Raw genomic sequence first — 27,491 nt, forward strand, 5'->3', positions numbered from 1 at the left:
CAATGGGACAACAAGGAACCTTGGAAGGGACCGCAGATGTGGGGACCCCCCCCCCCCCCCCCCCTGTGTGACCGGGGAAATGGAGGCCGAGTGGATAAGGTTAATAATGTGAGAGTCCAGTCCCTAGTGAGACCAGAAGGATCCTCTTGCATGGAGACACGTCAGGGCACCGAGATGTCACCGACTGATGCATAAGGAGTGGTCCAACCCGGGTCCCGACTTCATGTGCAAGTCCAGTCCATTGACGGACCAGCAGGGGATCGTCTTGAATGGAGACAAGTCAGCAGCGCAGAGACGTCACCAACTGATGCACAGAGGAGTGGTCCACCCTGGGTCCCGACTTTGAACAGCTAGCACGTCATCCATGGAGGCTGATCCGTGGTCACCTGATAACCTCTCCTCTGCAGAAAATGGAGACAGCAGATCTAATGGTCTAAAAAGGGGTCTATAAACAAATTAGGTTTAAGATGGGACCTAAATGCTTCTACTGAGGTAGCATCTCTAACTGTTACCGGTAGGGCATTCCAGAGTACTGGAGCCCGAATAGAAAACGCTCTAAAGCCCGCAAACTTTGAGAATCACAAATAAGCTGGAGTTCTCAGAACTAAGATTTCTGGCCGGTACGTATGGAACAATACAATCAGCAAGATAGGAGGGAGCTGGACCGTTTAGTAATTTATACGTAAGTAGTAAAACATTAAAAGTCGCATCTTAAGTGCACAGGAAGCCAGTGCAGGTGAGCCAGTACAGGTATTTATATATATATATATATATATATATATATATATATATATATATATATATATATATATATATAGGTATATATGTATATAAAGGTATATACAGTATAGGTATAGATATACAGTCGTGCTCATATGTTTACATACCCTGGGAGAATTTATGATTTCTTGGCCATTCTTCAGAGAATATGAATGATAACACAAAAACCTTTCTTCCACTCATGCTTAATGGTTGTGTGAAGCTATTTATTGGCAAACAACTGTGTTTACTCTTTTTAAATCAAAATGACAAAAGAAAGTACCCAAATGACCCTGATCAAAAGCTTACATACCCCAGTGACTTTGATCTGATAACATGCACAAAAGTTGACACACAGGTTTGAATGGCTAATCAAGGTTCCAATCCTCACCTGTGACCTGTTTGTTTGTAATTAGTGTGTGTGTATAAAAGGTCAGTGAGTTTCTGGGCCTCTGACAGACCATTGCATCTTTCATCCAGTGCTGCACGGATGTTTCTGGATTCTGAGTCATGGGGAAGGCAAAAGAATTGTCAAAGGATCTGCGAGAAAAGGTAATTGAACTGCATAAAACAGGAAAGGGGTATAAAAAGATATCCAAGGAATTGAGAATGCCAATCAGCAGTGTTCAAACGCTGATTAAGAAGTGGAAAATGAGGGATTCAGGTAGACCAGCAAAGATTTCAGCCACAACTGCCAGGAAAATTGTTCGAGATGCAAAGAAAAATCCACAAATAACTTCAGCTGAAATACAGGACTCTCTGAAAAATTGTGGTGTGGCTGTTTCATGATGCACAATAAGGAGGCACTTGAAGAAAAATGGGCTGCATGGTCAGGCGGCCAAAAAGTTCAATTTTGGTCTCCTCACTCCAAATTACTTTGTTCTAGAAGTTTTGAGGCTTGTCTCTGTGCTGTTTGGCCGTAATGTAAGCAGGATACTTTGTGACATTTCCGCAGAAATGGCTTTCTTCTGGCGACTCGACCGTGCAGCCCATTTTTTCTTCAAGTGCCTCTATTGGAGGGGCACTGAAATTCGGGAGTCTCCCGGGATAATCGGGAGGGTTGGCAGCAAACAAACGATGCACATTTTGAGATGAATTCCTTTACAACTCCTGTGGCCATATTTCATCCCGCTCATTTTTTAAATGAACATTCTGTTGCATGATGTCATCTTTGAACGCAAAAAAAGGACCCTGAAAAGGTCCTGGGTCGCCCACGGGTTTAAAGGAGCTTTAGGGTAGCCCAGCAGCCTTGGAGCGGTTGTTTGTGTTTGGGTGGGGGGGGGGGGGGGGGGGGGGGGGGGGGGGGCAAATCTGGCGGCACACTGCAAAAAGTCAGTGTTCAAAAACAAGGAAAAAAAATACAAAAATGAGGGGTATTTTACTTGAATTAAGCAAAATTATCTGCCAGTAGAACAAGAAAATGTGGCTTGTCAAGATTTTCCAAAACAAGTAAAATTAGCTAACTTCAGTGAACCCAAAAATACCTTAAAATAAGTATATTCTCACTAATAACAAGTGCACTTTTCTTGGTAGAAAAAAAAAGAGACCTTTTTTGCTCAATATGTTGAAAAATATTCTTAATTGAAGTAAATGCTAGTGCCATTATCTTGACATAATGATATGCACTAGGCATTACATTTCTTGAAACCAGCAAACATATACTAAAAACTAATTTATTGTTCTTAATGGAAAGGCAACAAGGCAACCGCTCAGGCAAATCATATGGTCTAAAAATGCATTTTTCCATCGATAACATGACATCATCGCGCCAAGTGCGTGCTCTTTCAGTCAATTAGTGCGCATATATACAGCCCGGCTCCCCGGCCAACAATTTTTTTATTGCAAATAATAAATTCATCTGAATGTGAATGAACTATTTCTGTTCAAAATAGTAGACTGGTTGGGCAAACTCCCATGCACCCTCAAGGACCCTGCCAAGAGTATAGAGCTGGTCCACAGTTCCACGACCAGGACGAAAACCACACTGTTCCTCCTGAATCCGAGGTTCGACTATCCGGCGTAGCCTCCTCTCCAGTACACCTGAATAGACCTGTGCTTTGTGGACTTGGAGAAGGCATTCGACCGTGTCCTTCGGGAAGTCCTGTGGGGAGTGCTCAGAGAGTATGGGGTAGCGGACTGTCTGATTGTGGCGGTCCGCTCCCTGTATGATCAGTGTCAGAGCTTGCTCCGCATTGCCGGCAGTAAGTCGGACCCGTTTCCAGTGAGGGTTGGACTCCGCCAAGGCTGCCCTTTGTCACCGATTCTGTTCATAACTTTTATGGACAGAATTTCTAGGCGCAGTCAGAGCGTTGAGGGGATCCAGTTTGGTGGCTGCAGGATTAGGTCTCTGCTTTTTGCAGATGATGTGGTCCTGATGGCTTCATCTGGCCAAGATCTTCAGCTCTCACTGGATCGGTTCGCAGCTGAGTGTAAAGCGACTGGGATGAGAATCAGCACCTCCAAGTCCGAGTCCATGGTTCTCGCCCGGAAAAGGGTGGGTTTCCATCTCCGGGTTGGGGAGGAGACCCTGCCCCAAGTGGAGGAGTTCAAGTACCTCGGAGTCTTGTTCACGAGTGAGGGAAGAGTGGATCGTGAGATCGACAGGCGGATCGGTGATGCGTCTTCAGTAATGCGGACGCTGTATCGATCCGTTGTGGTGAAGAAGGAGCTGAGTCGGAAGGCAAAGCTCTCGATTTACCGGTCGATCTATGTTCCCATCCTCACCTATGGTCATGAGCTTTGGGTTATGACCAAAAGGACAAGATCACGGGCACAAGCGGCCGAAATGAGTTTCCTCCGCCGGGTGGCGGGGCTCTCCCTTAGAGATAGGGTGAGAAGCTCTGTCATCCGGGGGGAGCTCAAAGTAAAGCCGCTGCTCCTCCACATCGAGAGGAGCCAGATGAGGTGGTTTGGGCATCTGGTCAGGATGCCACCCGAACGCCTCCCTAGGGAGGTGTTTAGGGCACGTCCGACCGGTAGGAGGCCACGGGGAAGACCCAGGACACGTCGGGAAGACCATGTCTCCCGGCTGGCCTGGGAACGCCTCGGGATCCCCCGGGAAGAGCTGGAAGAAGTGGCTGGGGAGAGGGAAGTCTGGGCTTCCCTGCTTAGGCTGCTGCCCCCGCGACCCGACCTCGGATAAGCGGAAGAAGATGGATGGATGGATGGATGTATGGATGTTCAAAATAGTTTGAAATGTCACATGTGAAATGTTTAAATATTAACTGTCAGTTTACTGTACTGTGCCGACTGTACTACTTTATGAGTGCGTGTTTTCTCTTGTTCCATTGAAAACAAAACAGCAAAGATATTCACTTAGAATTACTTTTTTTTAAACATTTATTCAGTATTTTTTAACTTTAGAAAGTTACATGGTTGAAAACGATAATGATGCCAAAAAACATTAAAAAAGATGGGAAGTCCTCAAAGGTTTATGTTGAAAGTGTAATTAATGTTTATAGATTATATGCTATCTGTTGTTGTGTTCCCTAATTTTGAGTGACCTGAACATAATCTGGACTGTACATACATTTTGAATGAAGGTGTGTGTTGCTGAACCCGACTTGAACATTATCTGGACTGGACCTGGTTTTAAAAACCCTTTAAACAAGTCTAATTTCATTTACAACCTAGTTTGGTGAAGATAAGGTCCTTTTTTTATTATTATTATTTTTTTTTTTAAGATAAGATAAATAAATATTTTCTTGGATAAAGAAGAAAGTAAAACAATATAAAAATAATTACATTAAAAAAAAAGAAAAAAAAGAAATAGTAATTAAATGAAAATGTTAGTGGACCACATACAATCACGTGTGCTTTAGGGACTGTGTCCCTTGCAGAAGTGTTGTCCATGTTGTGGGAACCAGAATATTGGTAGCAGAAAGAAACAACCCCTTTTGTGTGAGTGGGTGTGTATGAGTGTGAATGGGGGAGGGAGTTTTTTTGGGGGGGTTGATGCACTAGTTCAGGGGTCGGCGGCCCGCGGCTCTAGCTTTAGCGCCGCCCTGGCTCTCTGGAGCTTTTTAAAAAATGTATAAAAAATGGAAAAAGATGAGGGGGAAAAATATCTATTTTTTGTTTTAATATGGTTTCTGTAGGAGGACAAACATGACACAAGCCTCCCTAATTGTTACAAAGCACACGGTTTATATTAAACATGCTTCACTGATTCGAGTATTTGGCGAGCGCCGTTTTGTCCTACTAATTTTGGCGGTCCTTGAACTCACCGTAGTTTGTTTACATGTATAACTTTCTCCGACTTTCTAGGACGTGTTTTATGCCACTTCTTTTTCTGTCTCATTTTGTCCACCAAACTTTCACCGTTGTGCATGAAAGGTGAGTTTTGTTGATGTTATTGACTTGTGTGGAGTGCTAGTCAGACATATTTGGTCACTGCATGACTGCAAGCTAATCGATGCTAACATGCTATTTAGGCTAGCTATATGTACATATTGCATCATTATGCCTCATTTGTAGCTATATTTGAGGTCATTTAGTTTCCTTTAAGTCCTCTTAATTCAATTTATATCTCATGACACACTATCTGTATGTAATATGGCTTTTAATTTTTTGCGGCTCCAGACAGATTTGTTTTTGTATTTTTGGTCCAATATGGCTCTTTCAACATTTTGGGTTGCCGACCCCTGCACTAGTTGAAAGTGTATCGTGTGTTTTTTGTATGTTGATTTAATAAATAAATAAAATAATTAAAAAAAAAAAAAAAAGCCAGCAGGGTCCATTTGGCTGTCATCCGTTTTAATGAGACAAAATTGTGTCAAAGTCATGATTTTTTTTTTTTCATGCTTGAAATAAGAAATTATTACTTTAAAAAAGTAGTTTTATACTTGTGAGTGTTGATGACAACAGTTGATATTCTAGTTTCAAACATGTTTTACTCATTATAGGTCATCAAATCTCAGCTACAAGCTGTAATATCTTACTGAGAACATTTAGGACCAAAACACTTAAAACAAGTAAAACACTCTAACATAAAATCTGCTTAGTGAGAAGAACATACTTGCCAACCTTGAGACCTCCGATTTCGGGAGGTGGGGGTGGGGGGGGACGTGGTCGGGGGTGGGCCGGGGGCGTGGTTAAGAGGGGAGGAGTATATTGACAGCTAGAATTCACCAAGCCAAGTATCATACATACCGTATTTTCCGCACTATAAGGTGCACCGGATTATAAGGCGCACCTTCAATGAATGGCCTATTTTAAAACGTTCTTCATATATAAGGCGCACCGCATTATAAGGCGCATAGAATAGAAGCTACAGTAGAGGCTGGGGTTACGTTATGCATCCCGTAGTTGCGAGACCTGTTGTGGCTCAATATTGGTCCATATATAAGGCGCACCGGATTATAAGGCGCACTGTCAGCTTTTGAGAAAATTGGGAAGTTTTTAGGTGCACCTTATAGTGCGGAAAAAACGGTGTATATATAAATATATATATACATATATATATATATATATATATATATATATATATATATATATATATATATATATATGTCTTAATAAGGTTATCCAAAAAATAGTGCTCGATACCGTATATAGTTTTTAGGTGCACCTTATAGTGCGGAAAAAACGGTGTATATATAAATATATATATACATATATATATATATATATATATATATATATATATATATATATATATATATGTCTTAATAAGGTTATCCAAAAAATAGTGCTCGATACCGTATATACATATATATATATATATATATATGTATATGTATGTATATATATATACATATATGTATATGTATGTATATATATATACATATATGTATATATATATGTATATATATGTGTGTATATAAATATATATATATATATGTATATATATATGTTAGTATACATATATATATGTATATATATAATCATCAGGAGAAAATCTCCTGATGATTGAGGGAACCCCTCATGAAACAGGCCTGTAGAGATGAAGTAGTCTTGTGATTTTTTCCCCCACACATACATATATTGCGCTCTACTACGGTATCGAGCACTATTTTTTGGATAACCTTATTAAGACATATATATATATATATATATATATATATATATATATATATATATATATATATATATATATATATATATATATATATATATATATATATATATATATATATATATATATATATATATATGTATATATATATATATATATGTATATATATATATATATATATGGATATATAGATATATATATGTATGTATATATATATATATGTATATATATATATATATATATATATATATATACACATCCTGAAAATATGCAAACAAAACTGTGTTTAGATAATTGATACTTCAAACTTGCATAAATAAATCTTAAGGAATATAACATAACTTGGCTTCTGAGAGCTTCAAAATGTAATAAATAAAATGCTAAAGTTGTTGATAAACAAGCAATTATTTTAATAATTAAATATGGTCATTTTAAATGAATTATTATGATCATTTAAAATTAATTATTTCAAATATGTTTATTTTAATGTATAATTCTATGGCTGGATGTAATAAGGAGTCAGGAAAAATACAAATAAAAATACAATTAATTTTGATGTTTTTAGCAAAATATAGTAAACATTGATTTAGTTTTTTTTAATTTGAATTAATATATATATGTATTTTTAGGTAAGATAAACATAATAATACCATTTATCTCTCGTCTGGATGATTTAGTTCTCGTCACCCTGTTGTCCTCTCGTCGTGAAAAAAGGCTGTCCTCACTCAGGTCCGCATGGAGGTGGAGGGGGCGTGGCCTCCAGCTCCGGCTGAAAATCGGGAGATTTTCGGGAGAATATTTGTCCCGGGAGGTTTTCGGGAGAGGCGCTGAATTTCGGGAGTCTCCCGGAAAATTCGGGCGGGTTGGCAAGTATGGAGAAGAATGATCTTATCAGACAGAAAATAAGCAAATATCAGCCTTATTTGAGCTATTTCATCTTACTTAGATTTCAGTTTTTGCAGTGCAGCCTTGGTGTTACCGGACGAAAGCTTGCGGGTAACAGGCCGCCGCGTTAACTTTGACAGCCCTGATATGTAGGAACACTTTGAATGGTTCTCTGTTTTTGTATGGTGGTGTGTTGGCGTGGGGACCCTGAAGCCATGAACGCGGCAGCAACAATGGCAGTGTGCTGGCTGAGTTTCAGCCTGTGCCTCGCATGTCACTCTGGGTTTATGTAAGAGCGAGCACAGGACCCCATCCCTCTCACGCAGACCCCTCCTCCCCCCACACAAACACACACTGTAGATGCCTCTGCAATGGATTATGCATGCCGTCCCATCCTCTCAAGCCTCCTCGTGAAGCTCAGTCAAGCAGACGAAGAGAGTCAACCCCACGTCCTGATTGGGGGTTTTCTCCTGCCAGGCTCCTGTGCGTCTGACAATGTCCCTATGGGGACGGCGTGGCACGGTTGGGAGAGTGGCCGCGCCAGCAACCTGAGGGTTCCTGGTTCGATCCCCAGCTTCTACCACCCTAGACACGTCCGTCGTGTCCTTGAGCAAGACACTTCACCCTTGCTCCTGATTGTGGTTAGGGCCTTGCTCTCGCCATCAGTGTGTGAATGTGTGTGTGAATGGGTGAATGTGGAAATAGTGTCAAAGCGCTTTGAGTACCTTGAAGGTAGAAAAGCGCTACACAAGTATAACCCATTTACCATTTACCATTTACAGTCCTGCATGAGACGAAGGCGTTATTTACGCAATCTGGCGCACAGCAGATGTCCATAGACGGCCTGAATACCAAAGGAAATCCCTAAATATGTTTACCGTAAATTTCGGACTAAAAGCAGCTACTTTTTTACCTACGCTTTGAACCCTGCGGTTTATAAAACAAGGTGGCTTATTTGTGGATTTTTTTTCATGCCAATAAATAAAAAACAAGCAAATACACTAAATATAAAGTTAAATAATTATGACTATTATGTTAGATCCACTATGGACTGGACTCTCACTATTATGTTGGCCCCACTATGGACTGGACTCTCACTATTATGTTAGATCCACTATAGACTGGACTCTCACTATTATGTTGGATCCACTATGGACTGGACTCTCACTATTATGTTGGATCCACTATGGACTGGACTCTCACTATTATGTTGGATCCACTATGGACTGGACTCTCACTATTATGTTGGATCCACTATGGACTGGACTCTCATTATTATGTTAGATCCACTATGGACTGGACTCTCACTATGATGTTGGATCCACTATGGACTGGGCTCTCACTATTATGTTAGATCCACTATGGACTGGACTCTCACTATTATGTTAGATCCACTATGGACTGGACTCTCACTATTATGTTAGATCCACTATGGACTGGACTTTCACTGTTATGTTAGATCCACTATGGACTGGACTCTCACTATTATGTTAGATGCACTATGGACCGGACTCTCGCTATTATGATAGATCCACTATGGACTGGACTCTCACTATTATGTTAGATCCACTATGGACTGGACTCTCACTATTATGTTGGATCCATTATGGACTGGACTTTCACTATTATGTTGGATCCACTATGGACTGGACTCTCACTATTATGTTAGATCCACTATGGACTGGACTCTCACTATTTTGTTGGAACCACTATGGACTGGACTCTCACTATTATGTTGGATCCACTATGGACTGGACTCCCACTATTATGTTGGATCCACTATGGACTGGACTCTCACTATTATGTTAGATCCACTATGGACTGGACTCTCACTATGATGTTGGATCCACTATGGACTGGGCTCTCACTATTATGTTAGATCCACTATGGACTGGACTCTCACTATTATGTTAGATCCACTATGGACTGGACTCTCACTATTATGTTAGATCCACTATGGACTGGACTTTCACTGTCATGTTAGATCCACTATGGACTGGACTCTCACTATTATGTTGGATGCACTATGGACCGGACTCTCGCTATTATGATAGATCCACTATGGACTGGACTCTCACTATTATGTTAGATCCACTATGGACTGGACTCTCACTATTATGTTGGATCCATTATGGACTGGACTTTCACTATTATGTTGGATCCACTATGGACTGGACTCTCACTATTATGTTAGATCCACTATGGACTGGACTCTCACTATTTTGTTGGAACCACTATGGACTGGACTCTCACTATTATGTTGGATCCACTATGGACTGGACTCCCACTATTATGTTGGATCCACTATGGACTGGACTCTCACTATTATGTTAGATCCACTACGGACTGAACTCTCACTATTATGTTGGATCCACTATGGACTGGACTCTCACTATTATGTTAGATCCACTATGGACTGGACTCTCACTATTATGTTAGATCCACTATAGACTGGACTCTCACTATTATGTTGGATCCACTATGGACTGGACTCTCACTATTATGTTGGATCCACTATGGACTGGACTCTCACTATTATGTTGGATCCACTATGGACTGGACTCTCACTATTATGTTGGATCCACTATGGACTGGACTCTCACTATTATGTTAGATCCACTATGGACTGGACTCTCACTATGATGTTGGATCCACTATGGACTGGGCTCTCACTATTATGTTAGATCCACTATGGACTGGACTCTCACTATTATGTTAGATCCACTATGGACTGGACTCTCACTATTATGTTAGATCCACTATGGACTGGACTTTCACTGTTATGTTAGATCCACTATGGACTGGACTCTCACTATTATGTTAGATGCACTACGGACCGGACTCTCGCTATTATGATAGATCCACTATGGACTGGACTCTCACTATTATGTTAGATCCACTATGGACTGGACTCTCACTATTATGTTGGATCCATTATGGACTGGACTTTCACTATTATGTTGGATCCACTATGGACTGGACTCTCACTATTATGTTAGATCCACTATGGACTGGACTCTCACTATTTTGTTGGAACCACTATGGACTGGACTCTCACTATTATGTTGGATCCACTATGGACTGGACTCCCACTATTATGTTGGATCCACTATGGACTGGACTCTCACTATTATGTTAGATCCACTACGGACTGAACTCTCACTATTATGTTGGATCCACTATGGACTGGACTCTCACTATTATGTTAGATCCACTAGGGACTGGACTCTCACTATTGTGTTAGATCCACTATGGACTGGACTCTCACTATTGTGTTTGATCCACTATGGACTGGACTCTCACTATTATGTTAGATCCACTATGGACTGGACTCTCACTATTATGTTTGATCCACTATGGACTGGACTCTCACTATTATGTTAGATCCACTATGGACTGGACTCTCACTATTATGTTGGACCCACTATGGACTGGACTCTCACTATTATGTTAGATCCACTATGGACTGGACTCTCACTATTATGTTGGATCCACTATGGACTGGACTCTCACTATTATGTTAGATCCACTACGGACTGGACTCTCACTATTATGTTAGATCCACTACGGACTGGACTCTCACTATTATGTTGGATCCACTATGGACTGGACTCTCACTATTATGTTAGCTCCACTAGGGACTGAACTCTCACTATTGTGTTAGATCCACTATGAACTGGACTCTCACTATTGTGTTTGATCCACTATGGACTGGACTCTCACTATTATGTTTGATCCACTATGGACTGGACTCTCACTATTATGTTAGATCCACTATGGACTGGACTCTTACAAACATGTTAGATCCACTATGGACTGGACTCTCACTATTATGTTGGATACACTATGGACTGGACTCTCACTATTATGTTAGATCCACTATGGACTGGACTCTCACTATTATGTTGGATCCACTATGGACTGGGCTCTCACTATTATGTTAGATCCACTATGGACTGGACTTTCACTGTTATGTTAGATCCACTATGGACTGGACTCTCACTATTATGTTAGATGCACTATGGACCGGACTCTCGCTATTATGATAGATCCACTATGGACTGGACTCTCACTATTATGTTAGATCCACTATGGACTGGACTCTCACTATTATGTTGGATCCATTATGGACTGGACTTTCACTATTATGTTGGATCCACTATGGACTGGACTCTCACTATTATGTTAGATCCACTATGGACTGGACTCTCACTATTTTGTTGGAACCACTATGGACTGGACTCTCACTATTATGTTGGATCCACTATGGACTGGACTCTCACTATTATGTTAGATCCACTAGGGACTGGACTCTCACTATTGTGTTAGATCCACTATGGACTGGACTCTCACTATTGTGTTTGATCCACTATGGACTGGACTCTCACTATTATGTTAGATCCACTATGGACTGGACTCTCACTATTATGTTTGATCCACTATGGACTGGACTCTCACTATTATGTTAGATCCACTATGGACTGGACTCTCACTATTATGTTAGACCCACTATGGACTGGACTCTCACTATTATGTTAGATCCACTATGGACTGGACTCTCACTATTATGTTGGATCCACTATGGACTGGACTCTCACTATTATGTTAGATCCACTACGGACTGGACTCTCACTATTATGTTAGATCCACTACGGACTGGACTGTCACTATTATGTTGGATCCACTATGGACTGGACTCTCACTATTATGTTAGCTCCACTAGGGACTGGACTCTCACTATTGTGTTAGATCCACTATGGACTGGACTCTCACTATTATGTTAGATCCACTATGGACTGGACTCTCACTATTATGTTTGATCCACTATGGACTGGACTCTCACTATTATGTTAGATCCACTATGGACTGGACTCTCACTATTATGTTGGATCCACTATGGACTGGACTCTCACTATTATGTTAGATCCACTACGGACTGGACTCTCACTATTATGTTAGATCCACTACGGACTGGACTCTCACTATTATGTTGGATCCACTATGGACTGGACTCTCACTATTATGTTAGCTCCACTAGGGACTGGACTCTCACTATTGTGTTAGATCCACTATGGACTGGACTCTCACTATTGTGTTTGATCCACTATGGACTGGACTCTCACTATTATGTTTGATCCACTATGGACTGGACTCTCACTATTATGTTAGATCCACTATGGACTGGACTCTTACAAACATGTTAGATCCACTATGGACTGGACTCTCACTATTATGTTAGATCCACTACGGACTGGACTCTCACTATTATGTTGGATCCACTATGGACTGGACTCTCACTATTATGTTAGATCCACTAGGGACTGGACTCTCACTATTGTGTTAGATCCACTATGGACTGGACTCTCACTATTGTGTTTGATCCACTATGGACTGGACTCTCACTATTATGTTAGATCCACTATGGACTGGACTCTCACTATTATGTTTGATCCACTATGGACTGGACTCTCACTATTATGTTAGATCCACTATGGACTGGACTCTCACTATTATGTTAGACCCACTATGGACTGGACTCTCACTATTATGTTAGATCCACTATGGACTGGACTCTCACTATTATGTTGGATCCACTATGGACTGGACTCTCACTATTATGTTAGATCCACTACGGACTGGACTCTCACTATTATGTTAGATCCACTACGGACTGGACTCTCACTATTATGTTGGATCCACTATGGACTGGACTCTCACTATTATGTTAGCTCCACTAGGGACTGGACTCTCACTATTGTGTTGGATCCACTATGGACTGGACTCTCACTATTGTGTTTGATCCACTATGGACTGGACTCTCACTATTATGTTAGATCCACTATGGACTGGACTCTCACTATTATGTTTGATCCACTATGGACTGGACTCTCACTATTATGTTAGATCCACTATGGACTGGACTCTCACTATTATCTTAGACCCACTATGGACTGGACTCTCACTATTATGTTAGATCCACTATGGACTGGACTCTCACTATTATGTTGGATCCACTATGGACTGGACTCTCACTATTATGTTAGATCCACTACGGACTGGACTCTCACTATTATGTTAGATCCACTACGGACTGGACTCTCACTATTATGTTGGATCCACTATGGACTGGACTCTCACTATTATGTTAGCTCCACTAGGGACTGAACTCTCACTATTGTGTTAGATCCACTATGGACTGGACTCTCACTATTGTGTTTGATCCACTATGGACTGGACTCTCACTATTATGTTTGATCCACTATGGACTGGACTCTCACTATTATGTTAGATCCACTATGGACTGGACTCTTACAAACATGTTAGATCCACTATGGACTGGACTCTCACTATTATGTTGGATCCACTATGGACTGGACTCTCACTATTATGTTAGATCCACTATGGACTGGACTCTCACTATTATGTTGGATCCACTATGGACTGGACTCTCACTATGATGTTGGATCCACTATGAACTGGGCTCTCACTATTATGTTAGATCCACTATGGACTGGACTCTCACTATTATGTTAGATCCACTATGGACTGGACTCTCCTATTATGTTAGATCCACTATGGACTGGACTTTCACTGTTATGTTAGATCCACTATGGACTGGACTCTCACTATTATGTTAGATGCACTATGGACCGGACTCTCGCTATTATGATAGATCCACTATGGACTGGACTCTCACTATTATGTTAGATCCACTATGGACTGGACTCTCACTATTATGTTGGATCCATTATGGACTGGACTTTCACTATTATGTTGGATCCACTATGGACTGGACTTTCACTATTATGTTAGATCCACTATGGACTGGACTCTCACTATTTTGTTGGAACCACTATGGACTGGACTCTCACTATAATGTTGGATCCACTATGGACTGGACTCCCACTATTATGTTGGATCCACTATGGACTGGACTCTCACTATTATGTTAGATCCACTACGGACTGGACTCTCACTATTATGTTGGATCCACTATGGACTGGACTCACTATGGACTGGACTCTCACTATTATGTTAGATCCACTAGGGACTGGACTCTCACTATTGTGTTAGATCCACTATGGACTGGACTCTCACTATTGTGTTTGATCCACTATGGACTGGACTCTCACTATTATGTTAGATCCACTATGGACTGGACTCTCACTATTATGTTTGATCCACTATGGACTGGACTCTCACTATTATGTTAGATCCACTATGGACTGGACTCTCACTATTATGTTAGACCCACTATGGACTGGACTCTCACTATTATGTTAGATCCACTATGGACTGGACTCTCACTATTATGTTGGATCCACTATGGACTGGACTCTCACTATTATGTTAGACCCACTATGGACTGGACTCTCACTATTATGTTAGATCCACTATGGACTGGACTCTCACTATTATGTTAGATCCACTATGGACTGGACTCTCACTATTATGTTAGATCCACTATGGACTGGACTCTCACTATCATGTTAGATCCACTATGGACTGGACTCTCACTATTATGTTAGATCCACTATTCTAAATTTCAAAAAATCTGGATTTTTTACAAGTGTCAAAAATTTAAAAAAAATATTTGTCAAAAAGTCGTTTTTTCTAAGTGTTAAAAAGTCTGCATTTTTTCTAAATGTCAAAAAGTCTGGATTTTTGGGTCAAAAAATCTGGATTTTTTTTCTAGGTGTCAAAGTCTGGATTTTTTTGGTCAAAAAGTCTGGATTTTTTCTAGGTGTCAAAAAATCGGGACTTCTGCCTCTGGTTGAAAGCACTAAATGGAAGGACACTGCAGCACCTGCAGTGAGCGAACTCGTCCAAAAGATGGCGCCATAGCACAAACAATGACACACCTGTCCAATCTATTTGCTTGTTTGTTTTTGTACTGTTTGTATTACGGCCGTCAGCGAAGAGAAATCTGTAAACGAGCAGCTCTGTTTTATAAGCCGCAGGGTGCAGAGCGTAGGAAAAAAGGAATTGACGGTATTTGAGCAAGAAGCTGAGTGAAGGAAAAAGATTAAAATCGGAGATCGGTTTCATTTGTCGCGGCTTATTTTGCGTTTTTCCTCACAATTTGGCCCGATTTGATCCTTTTTGGTTTCCAGGTAGCTGCTGTGGAACATAATCCAGTTTTCATGCCAACTGCTACTCCCCAAACTGTAACAGCCTGCAGACGGAATAACAAAATCAGCACTTTTGAAACCCTGACCCTGACAATTATTTATCAAAAAGTCGTTTTTTCTAAGTGTCAAAAAGCCAGGACTTTTTCTAAGCGTCAAAAAATCTGAATTTGTTATGTCAAAAAGTCTGGATTTTTTCTAAGTGTCAAAAAGTCTGGATTTGTTCTAAGTGTCAAAAAGTCTGGATTTGTTCTAATTGTCAAAAAATCAGTTTTTTTTTTCCAAGGGTCAAAAAATCTGGATTTTTTTTCAAAGTTTCAAAAAACCTGGATTTTTTTTATAAGTGTCAAAAAGTTAAAAAAAATAATTTGTCAAAAAGTCGTTTTTCTAAGTGTCAAAAAGTCGGGATTTTTGGGTCAAAAAATCGGGATTTTTTTCTAGGTGTCAAAAATTCTGGATTTTTTTGGTCAAAAAGTCTGAATTTTTTTGGTCAAAAAGTCTGGATTTGTTCCAATTGTCAAAAAATCGGGATTTTTTTCCAAGCGTCAAAAAATCGGGATTTTTTTTCAAAGTTTCAAAAAATCTGGATTATTTTATAAGTGTCAAAAAGTTAAAAAAAAATAATTTGTCAAAAAGTCGTTTTTTCTAAGTGTCAAAAAGTCAGGATTTTTTTCCAAGTTTCAAAAAATTGGGATTTTTTCTAAATGTCAAAAAGTCTGATTTTTTTTGCGTCAAAAAATCTGGATTTTTTTCTAGGTGTCAAAAAGTCTAGATTTTTTTGGTCAAAAAGTCTGAATTTTTTTGGTCAAAAAGTCTGGATTGTTTTGGTCAAAAAGTCTGGATTTTTTCTAGGTGTCAAAAAATTGGGACTTCTGCCTCTGGTTGAAAGCGCTAAATGGAAGGACACTGCAGCACCTGCAGTGAGCGAACTCGTCCAAAAGATGGCGCCATAGCACGAAACAATGACACACCTGTTCAATCTATTTGCTTGTTTGTTTTTTTACCGTTTGTATTACGGCCGTCAGCGAAGAGAAATCTGTAAATGAGCAGCTCTGTTTTATAAGCCGCAGGGTGCAGAGCGTAGGAAAAAAGGAATTGACGGTATTTGAGCAAGAAGCTGAGTGAAGGAAAAAGATTAAAATCGCAGATCGGTTTCATTTGTCGCGGCTTATTTTGAGGTTTTCCTCACAATTTGGCCCGATTTGATCCTTTTTGGTTTCCAGATAGCTGCTGTGGAACATAATCCAGTTTTCATGCCAACTGCTACTCCCCAAACTGCAACAGCCTGCAGACGGAATAACGAAATCAGCACTTTTGAAACCCTGACCCTCGCCGGCTCATCACTGGGAGCATTTAAGCTGCAAGATGTCCGTCCAGCTTAGCTGTTATCTGAAGAGCCGGCACGCAAACACAAATGCTGGCGCTCAGGGGTTCTTTTCAGCCCAGACTCGCTAAATCCTTTTCTCACTTCCTGATGAGCTTCTTCTTTGTGCGATTCCGCCGGCGTGCTGCACCCGCTCCGTCGCAGACTGAATTATTCGTCTGTTCTCCGGCGTTAAGTGAGAAGTGCGACTGGTGGAGCGTCGCCTCTGCCAACCTCTCTCCGAGTGTTCCTCAGTACCGGTGCCAGCTCGCAGCCCCGCTACAGAGGCTTTCGTGTTCTGTGTGGTCCGTGCCAAGCTCACACGAGCACTGGTGCGATCTCTTATGGAGCCTGGAGAAGTCCGTCTGGCCGACTCCCTCGCAAGTACAGGAGTGGAGCAGGAGCATTAGAAAGGAGGTTAGAAAAGAGGGCGTAATCAATCAGCTCGTGGGGAAATCCATTGATTTCAGTGCGGTTCTTGGGTGCCACCAGCAGAGGCGCTGTTGTCTGAATCGCAGACGGAATCGCGGGATTGGCCAATGAAAAGGGAATTTACTGTTTAATGTGGAATAGGTGGACATACAGTAGATGCGAGTGCAGAGAAGGAACAGTTTGTCTGGTGAAATGTTGTGTGTGGCAACGCGCATTGGTCTCCACACACTCCAGTGCCCCCTCCAGATTGAACAATGTTGAAAAAACACTTTAAAAAAAACACCAGGACAACACATACACCTGTAACACATTTCATCTGCATGTGGTGCTGTGGACGAGAGATTGATGTAAGATCAATTGAAGATCAATGCAAGATCAATGTAAGATTAAGGCAAGATCAATTTAAGATCAAAGTAAAATCGATGTAAGATCTATGCGAGATCAATTTAAGATCAATTTAAGATCAATGTAAAATCAATGCTAGATCAATTTAAGATCAATGCAAGATCAATTTAAGATCAAGGAAAGATCGATGCAAGATCAATTTAAGATCAAGGAAAGATCGATGCAAGATCAATTTAAGATCAGTGTAAGAGATCGATTTATGATGAATTTAAGATCTATTTAAGATCAATGTAAAATCAATGCAAGATCAATGTAGGCAGGATCAATGTTAGATCAATGCAGGCTTGATGGAAGATGTATTAAGATCAATGTAAGATTAGTGCAAGTACAATTTAGGTTCAATGCAAGGTCAATGTAAAATTTATGCAAGATCAGTTAGGCAAGATCAATTTAAGATCAATTTAAGATCAATTTCAATTTAAGATCAATGCAAGATCGATGTAAGATCAATGTAAGATTAAGGCAAGATCAATTTAAGATCAATTTAAGATCAATGTAAAATCGATGTAAGATCTATGCAAGATCAATTTAAGATCAATGTAAAATCGATGTAAGATCTATGCAAGATCAATTTAAGATCAATGTAAGATTAAGGCAAGATCAATTTAAGATCAATTTAAGATCAATGTAAAATCGATGTAAGATATATGCAAGATCAATTTAAGATCAATTTAAGATCAATTTAAGACCGATGCAAGAGCGATGTAAGATCGATGCAAGGTCGGTGTAAGATCAATGCAAGATTAATGTAAGATTGATGTAAGATCAATGCAAGATCAATTTAAGATCAATGCAAGATCAATTTAAGATCAAGGCAAGATCAATTAAAGATCAATGCAAGATCAATTTAAGATCAAGGCAAGATCGATTTTAGATCAATGCAAGATCAATTTAAGATCAAGGCAAGATCGATTTAAGATCGATGCAAGATCGATTTAAGATCAATGCAAAATCAGTGCAAGATCAATTTAAGATCAGTGTAAGAGATCGATGTAAGATCCATTTAAGATCAATTGAAGATCAATGTAAAATCAATGCAAGATCAATGTAGGCAAGATCAATTTTAGATCAATGCAGGCTTGATGGAAGATATATTAAGATCAATGTAAGATCAGTGCAAGTACAATTTAGGTTCAATGCAAGATCAATGTAAAATTGATGCAAGATCAGTTAGGCAAGATCAATGCAGGATCAATTTAAGATCAATTTAAGATCAATGTCAATTTAAGATCAATGTAAGATCAATGCAAGATCGATGTAAGATCAATGTAAGATTAAGGCAAGATCAATTTAAGATCAATGCAAAATCGATGTAAGATCAATTTAAGATCAATTTAAGATCGATGCAAGGTCGGTGTAAGATCAATGCAAGATCAATGTAAAATCGATGTAAGATCAATGCAAGATCAATGCAAGATCAAGGCAAGATCGATTTAAGATCAAGGCAAGATCGATTTAAGATCAATGTAAAATCAGTGCAAGATCAATTTAAGATCAGTGTAAGAGATCGATGTAAGATCAATTTAAGATCAATGTAATATCAATTTTAGATCAATGTAGGCAAGATCAATTTTAGATAAATGCAGGCTTGATGGAAGATGTATTAAGATCAATGTAAGATTAGTGCAAGTACAATTTAGGTTCAATGCAAGATCAATGTAAAATTGATGCAAGATCAGTTAGACAAGATCAATTTAAGATCAATTTAAGATCAATGTCAATTTAAGATCAATGTAAGATCAATGCAAGATCAATGTAAGATTAAGGCAAGATCGATTTAGGATCAATGTAAAATCGATGTAAGATCTATGCAAGATCAATTTAAGATCAATTTAAGATCAATGCAAAATTGATGTAAGATCTATGCAAGATCAATTTAAGATCGATGCAAGATCGATGTAAGATCGATACAAGATCGATTTAAGATCAATGTAAAATCAGTGCAAGATCAATTTAAGATTAGTGTAAGAGATTGATGTAAGATCAATTTAAGATCAATTTAAGATCAATGTAAAATCAATGCAAGATCAATGTAGGCAAGATCAATTTTAGATCAATGCAGGCTTGATGGAAGATGTATTAAGATCAATGTAAGATCAGTGCAAGTACAATTTAAGTTCAATGCAAGATCAATGTAAAATTGATGTAAGATTGATGCAAGATCAGTAAGGCAAGATCAATTTTAAGATCAATGCCAGATCAATTTAATATCAATGTCAATTTAAGATCAATGTAAGATCAATGCAAGATGTAAAATTGATTGATGAAAATCTGGATTTTTTTGTAAGTGTCAAAAAATCTGGAATTTTTGTAAGTGTCAAAAAATCTGGAATTTTTGTAAATGTCAAAAAATCTAGATTTTTTCAAAGTGTCAAAAAAAACTAGATTTTTTCAAAGTGTCAAAAAATCTGGATTTTTTTCGAAGTGTCAAAAAGTCTGGATTTTTTCGAAGTGTCAAAAAATCTGGATTTTTTGTAAGTGTCAAAAAGTCTGAAATGTTTTTGTCAAAAAATCTGGATTTTTTTTTTTAAGTATCAAAAAGTCTGGATTTTTTCAAAGTGTTAAAAAGTCTGGATTTTTTTCTAAGTGTCAAAAAGTCTGAATTTTTTTTGGTCAAAAAGTCCGGATTTTTTCTAGGTGTCAAATCGGCATTTTTTCAGTGTCAAAAAATCGGGATTTTTTTTCGAAGTGTCCAAAAGTTTCGATTTTTTCTAAGTGTCAAAAAGTCTGAATTTTTTCCAAGTGTCAAAAAGTTTTAAAATTATTTGTCAATAAGTAATTTTTTCTAAATGTCAAAAAGTTGTGATTTTTTCTAAGTGTCAAAAAGTCATGATTTTTTTCTAAGTATCAAAAAGTCTGGATTTTTGTCTAAGTGTCAAAAAGTCTGAATTTTTTTGGTCAAAATGTCTGGATTTTTTCTAAGTGTCAAAAAGTCTGGATTTTTTCTAAGTGTCAAAAAGTCTGGGTTTTTTTCTATGTGTCAAAAAATAGGGATTTTTTTATAAGTGTCAAAAAGTCGGGATTTTTTCTAAGTGTCAAAAAGTTAAAAAAATTATTCATCAAAAAGTCGTTTTTTCTAAGTGTCAAAAAGACTTTTTCTAATTGTCAAAAAATCTGAATTTTTTTGGTCAAAAAGTCTGGATTTGTTCTAAGTGTCAAAAAATCGGGATTTTTTTCTAAGCGTCAAAAAATCGAGATTTTTTTCTAAGGGTAAAAAAATCCTGATTTTTTTATAAGTCTCAAAAAGTTAAAAAAAAATAATTTGTCAAAAAGTCGTTTTTTCTAAGTGTCAAAAAGTCTGGATTTTTTTGGTCAAAATATCTGGATTTTTTTCTAGGTGTCAAAAAGTCTGGATTTTTTCTAAGTGTCAAAAAGTCTGTAAAGATTGTAAGATGTAAGATCGATGCAAGATCAACTGAAGATTGATATAAGATCAATGCAAAATCAAAAATGTATGGACAATCATTTTGAGATCAATGCAGGCTTGATGTAAGATCGATTAAGATCAATGTCAGATCAGTGCAAGTACAATTTACAGGTTCCTGTTCTGTCTCCCTGTAATGTTTGTGTGCTCTTAAATGGGATTGTGCTGAAAATCTGAATTTCCCCCTCGGGGACCAACAAAGTAAACGATTGACGAGTGACCGGGTTAGGGTAAGGGTTAGGATATTTGATATCTGTATTTAATGTTGAACTGTGATTTGTTCACACAACAGCTGTCCGTGAAGTGCTCGGAACAGGGAAGGGGTCTTTAGCTCCTTTAAAAAAAAAACAGAAATGCTCAACATTTGCGCAGAGCTCCTTTTATGTGCTTTTTGAACTTGACCTCTCTTTTCCCCGTATAGTTCTTCCCTTACGGGGACGCGTCCAAGTTCGCCCAGCACGCCTTCAGGACTTTCGACAAGAACGGCGACGGCACCATCGACTTCAGAGAGTTCATCTGCGCGCTGTCCATCACGTCTCGGGGCAGCTTTGAGCAGAAGCTCAACTGGGCCTTCAACATGTACGACCTGGACGGAGACGGCAAAATAACACGGGTGGAGATGCTGGAGATTATTGAGGTGAGAGGGTGAGAGCCACGTATGGCTGGGCAATGTTGCTGAAAACTGCATCACGTCATAAGTGTGCTTGTATATCGATAATTATTCATATTTTTTATGATTGATCCAAAATAAGTACCAGGACAAAAATTCACCGCAAAAATAGACTGACAATAGTTCTTCTCAGGTTTTTCTGTTTACATTTTCACACTTTGCACTTTTTTTTTTAAACTTTATCAAGCATTTCTTACATATTCCTTATTTTTGCACCTTCATTTATGTATTACTTATTGTTACTTGTTCAATGTGATTTTACTGTTTTGTTGACATTGTTTGAATGTTTTTCATGCTTGTGTTGACATTTCCTTTCTGCCTTGATAGCTGAGGGGATTATAATCAGAGGAAGTTACCTTTTAAATAAAATGTGCTATTCTCCTTCTCCTTATTTTCCATATGTCAAAAAAATGTCAATAATCGATATTGACCAATATAATAATAATATTTAAATAATTACTACATAACAAAAATTCCTTTCCAAGGTTAAATAAGAATAACAGGGCAAATTAATGTTACACAGACGTTATTTCCTAGAACTAAACCTGCAGAACATAGTTCTTCTCAGGTTTCTCTGTGTACATTTTCACACTTTGCACTATTTTCTTACACTTTATGAAGCATTTCTTACGCAGTCCTTATTTTTGCAACTTCATTTTAAGAGCTTATTGTGTTGACATTTCATTTCTGACTTGATAGCTGAGGGGATTATAATCAGAGGAAGTTACCTTTTAAATAAAATGGGCTATTCCCCTTCTCCTTATTTTCCTTAGGTCATAAAACATGTCAATAATTATCAATATTGACCAATATAATAATAATATTCAAATACTTACTACATAACAAAAAATATTTTCCATGGTTTGATAAGAATAACAGGGCAAATTAATGTTACACAGACGTTATTTCCTAGAACTAAACCTGCAGAAAATAGTTATTCTCAGGTTTCTCTGTTTACATTTTCACACTTTGCACTATTTTCTTACACTTTATCAAGACATATTCTGTATTTTTGCACCTTCATTTATGTATTACTTACTGTTACGTGTTCAATTTGATTTTACAATTTTGTTGACTTTGAGTGTTTTCCATGCTTGTGTTGACATTTCATTTCTGCCTTGATAGCTGAGAGGATTATAATCAGAGGAAGTTACCTTTTAAATAAAATGTGCTATTCTCCTTCTCCTTATTTTCCATAGGTCAAAAAAATGTCAATAATCGGTATTGACCAATATAATAATAATATTTAAATAATTACTACATAACAAAAAATCATTTCCATGGTTACATAAGAATAACAGGGCAAATTAATGTTACACAGACGTTATTTCCTATAAATAAACCTGCAGAAAATAGTTCTTCTCAGGTTTCTCTGTGTACATTTTCACACTTTGCACTATTTTTATTTTATGAAGCATTTCTTGCGCAGTCCTGATTTTTGCAACTTCATTTTAAGAGCTTATCGTTAAGTGTTCAACGTGATTTTACTATTTTGCTTACATTGAGTGTTTTCCATGCTTGTGTTGACATTTCCTTTCCGCCTTGATAGCTGAGAGGATTATAATCAGAGGAATATTACCTTTCAAAAAATGTGCTATTCTCCTTCTCCTTATTTTCCATATGTCAAAGAAATGTCAATAATAGATATTGACCAATATAATAATAATATTTAAATAATTACTACATAACAAAAAATCCTTTCCATGGTTACATAAGAATAACAGGGCAAATTAATGTTACACAGACGTTATTTCCTAGAAATAAACCTGCAGAAAATAGTTATTCTCAGGTTTCTCTGTGTACATTTTCACACTTTGCACTATTTTCTTACACTTTATGAAGCATTTCTTACGCAGTCCTTATTTTTGCAACTTCATTTTAAGAGCTTATTGTGTTGACATTTCATTTCTGACTTGATAGCTGAGGGGATTATAATCAGAGGAAGTTACCTTTTAAATAAAATGGGCTATTCCCCTTCTCCTTATTTTCCTTAGGTCATAAAACATGTCAATAATTATCAATATTGACCAATATAATAATAATGTTCAAATACTTACTACATAACAAAAAATATTTTCCATGCTTTGATAAGAATAACAGGGCAAATTAATGTTACACAGACGTTATTTCCTAGAACTAAACCTGCAGAAAATAGTTATTCTCAGGTTTCTCTGTTTACATTTTCACACTTTGCACTATTTTCTTACACTTTATCAAGACATATTCTGTATTTTTGCACCTTCATTTATGTATTACTTACTGTTACGTGTTCAATTTGATTTTACAATTTTGTTGACTTTGAGTGTTTTCCATGCTTGTGTTGACATTTCATTTCTGCCTTGATAGCTGAGAGGATTATAATCAGAGGAAGTTACCTTTTAAATAAAATGTGCTATTCTCCTTCTCCTTATTTTCCATAGGTCAAAAAACTGTCAATAATCGGTATTGACCAATATAATAATAATATTTAAATAATTACTACATAACAAAAAATCATTTCCATGGTTACATAAGAATAACAGGGCAAATTAATGTTACACAGACGTTATTTCCTATAAATAAACCTGCAGAAAATAGTTATTCTCAGGTTTCTCTGTGTACATTTTCACACTGTGCACTATTTTTATTTTATGAAGCATTTCTTGCGCAGTCCTTATTTTTGCAACTTCATTTTAAGAGCTTATCGTTAAGTGTTCAACGTGATTTTACTATTTTGCTTACATTGAGTGTTTTCCATGCTTGTGTTGACATTTCCTTTCCGCCTTGATAGCTGAGAGGATTATAATCAGAGGAATATTACCTTTCAAAAAATGTGCTATTCTCCTTCTCCTTATTTTCCATATGTCAAAGAAATGTCAATAATAGATATTGACCAATATAATAATAATATTTAAATAATTACTACATAACAAAAAATCCTTTCCATGGTTACATAAGAATAACAGGGCAAATTAATGTTACACAGACGTTATTTCCTAGAAATAAACCTGCAGAAAATAGTTATTCTCAGGTTTCTCTGTGTACATTTTCACACTTTGCACTATTTTCTTACACTTTATGAAGCATTTCTTACGCAGTCCTTATTTTTGCAACTTCATTTTAAGAGCTTATTGTGTTGACATTTCATTTCTGACTTGATAGCTGAGGGGATTATAATCAGAGGAAGTTACCTTTTAAATAAAATGGGCTATTCCCCTTCTCCTTATTTTCCTTAGGTCATAAAACATGTCAATAATTATCAATATTGACCAATATAATAATAATATTCAAATACTTACTACATAACAAACAATTTTTTCCATGGTTTGATAAGAATAACAGGGCAAATTAATGTTACACAGAAGTTATTTCTTAGAACTAAACCTGCAGAAAATAGTTCTTCCCAGGTTTCTCTATGTTTACATTTTCACACTTTGCACTATTTTCTTACACTTTTATCAAGCATTTGTCACATATTCTGTATTTTTGCACCTTAATTTATGTCTTACTTACTGTTACGTGTTCAATGTGAATTTACAATTTTGTTGACATTGAGTGTTTTCCATGCTTGTGTTGACATTTCCTTTCTGCATTGATAGCTGAGAGGATTATAATCAGAGGAAGATTACCTTTCAAAAAATGTGCTATTCTCCTTCTCCTTATTTTCCATATGTCAAAGAAATGTCAATAATGGATATTGACCAATATAATAATAATAATAATATTTAAATAATTACTACATAACAAAAAATCATTTTCAAGGTTAAATAAGAATAACAGGGCAAATTAATGTTACACAGACCTTATTTCCTAGAAATAAACCTGCAGAAAATAGTTCTTCTCAGGTTTCTCCGTGTACATTTTCACGCTTTGCACTATTTTCTTACACTTTATGAAGCATTTCTTACACAGTCCTTATTTTTGCAACTTCATTTTAAGAGCTTGTTGTTAAGTGTTCAATGTAATTTTACTATTTTGCTTACATTGAGTGTTTTCCATGCTTGTGTTGACATTTCATTTCTGCATTGATAGCTGAGAGCATTATAATCAGAGGAAGATTACCTTTCAAAAAATGTGCTATTGTCCTTCTCTTATTTTCTATATGTCAAAAAAATGTCAATAATCGATATTGACCAATATGATAATACTATTTAAATACTTACTACATTACAAAAAATCTTTCCTTAGTTAAATAAGAATAACAGGACAAATTAATGTTACACAGATGTTATTTCCTACAACGAAACCTGCAGAAAATAGTTATTCTCATGTTTCTCTGAGCTTCTTGTTAAGCGTTCGTGATTTTACTATTTGTTGACATTGAGTAAAATCAATTGTGTTGACATTTCATGTCTGCCTTGATAGCTGAGGGGGAGGAAATTACCTTTCAAATAAAATGGGCTATTCCCCTTCTCCTTATTTTCCTTAGGTCATAAAACATGTCAATAATTATCAATATTGACCAATATAATAATAATATTTAAAAACTTACTACATAACAAAACATCCTTTCAATGGTTTAATAACAATAGCCGGGCAAATTAATGTTACACAGACATTATTTCCTAGAACTAAACCTGCAGAAAATAGTTCTTCTCAGGTTTCTCTGTTTACATTTTCAAACTTTGCACTATTTTCTTACACTTTATGAAGCATTTCTTACGTAGTCCTTATTTTTGCACCTTCATTTTAAGAGCTCATTGTTATAAATACTGTTAAAAAAAAAAGTAATTACCAATCATTACAAAACACATGTATAGAATAATTTTCCTCCAAATATGTCTCGACTCTTTTCTTGGCCTTGGACGCCTCATAGTGGGCAGACGTGGAACTGGAAAGGGTAAGGGTACTACCCAACTATTAACTTCAAGGTTGTTTCTTGTTTTATTAATCAGTCTATCAATGAATCAATCAATTGTTTCAAGATATTTTCCCTTCCACTTAAGTCGCCAACATGTTTTGGTCAGTGGCCCAGTCCAGAAGACAGGGGTCGCATTGGGGACTAAAATAAGTCAGTTGTTGAAGGGATGCTGGTAGTCAAGATGCCCTTGAGCAAGGGACTAAAACCCCATTTAAGTATAAAAGCAACTTGTACAAAACAGATTGTGTGAATTCTAAAAACTCGACAACTTTGTTTATACTATTATTACTATTGTTTTTAATTTTCCATCCACTAATTACTAAGTGTTAGCAGTAGTTAGTTGTAGTAGTAGTAGTAGTATACCGCTACTTTGCATCACTTAACTACTCTTATTGGTAACACTAAAAATTTTACACCATTTTTATACTGTTTTTTTTTTAAATTATTATTAGTCGTAGTAGTAGTAGTAGTAGTGGTGGTTGTAGTCGCAGTAGTACAAACCCCGTTTCCATATGAGTTGGGAAATTGTGTTAGATGTAAATATAAACGGAATACAATGATTTGCAAA

General features: G+C 37.4%; 1 protein-coding gene across 1 annotated transcript in view; it reads left to right on the forward strand.

The window, feature by feature from the left end:
- The window catches only part of vsnl1a (visinin-like 1a), an 84,505-nt gene that overhangs the window by 54,645 nt on the left and 2,369 nt on the right, over window positions 1-27,491 (forward strand). Inside the window, exon 3 of the mRNA XM_061987390.2 lies at window positions 21,835-22,050. Coding sequence (XP_061843374.1) covers window positions 21,835-22,050 — 216 coding nt within the window. The remainder of the gene's footprint in view (window positions 1-21,834; window positions 22,051-27,491) is intronic.

This window comes from Nerophis lumbriciformis, linkage group LG26, assembly GCF_033978685.3.
Source record: "Nerophis lumbriciformis linkage group LG26, RoL_Nlum_v2.1, whole genome shotgun sequence".
Lineage (NCBI taxonomy): Eukaryota > Metazoa > Chordata > Actinopteri > Syngnathiformes > Syngnathidae > Nerophis > Nerophis lumbriciformis.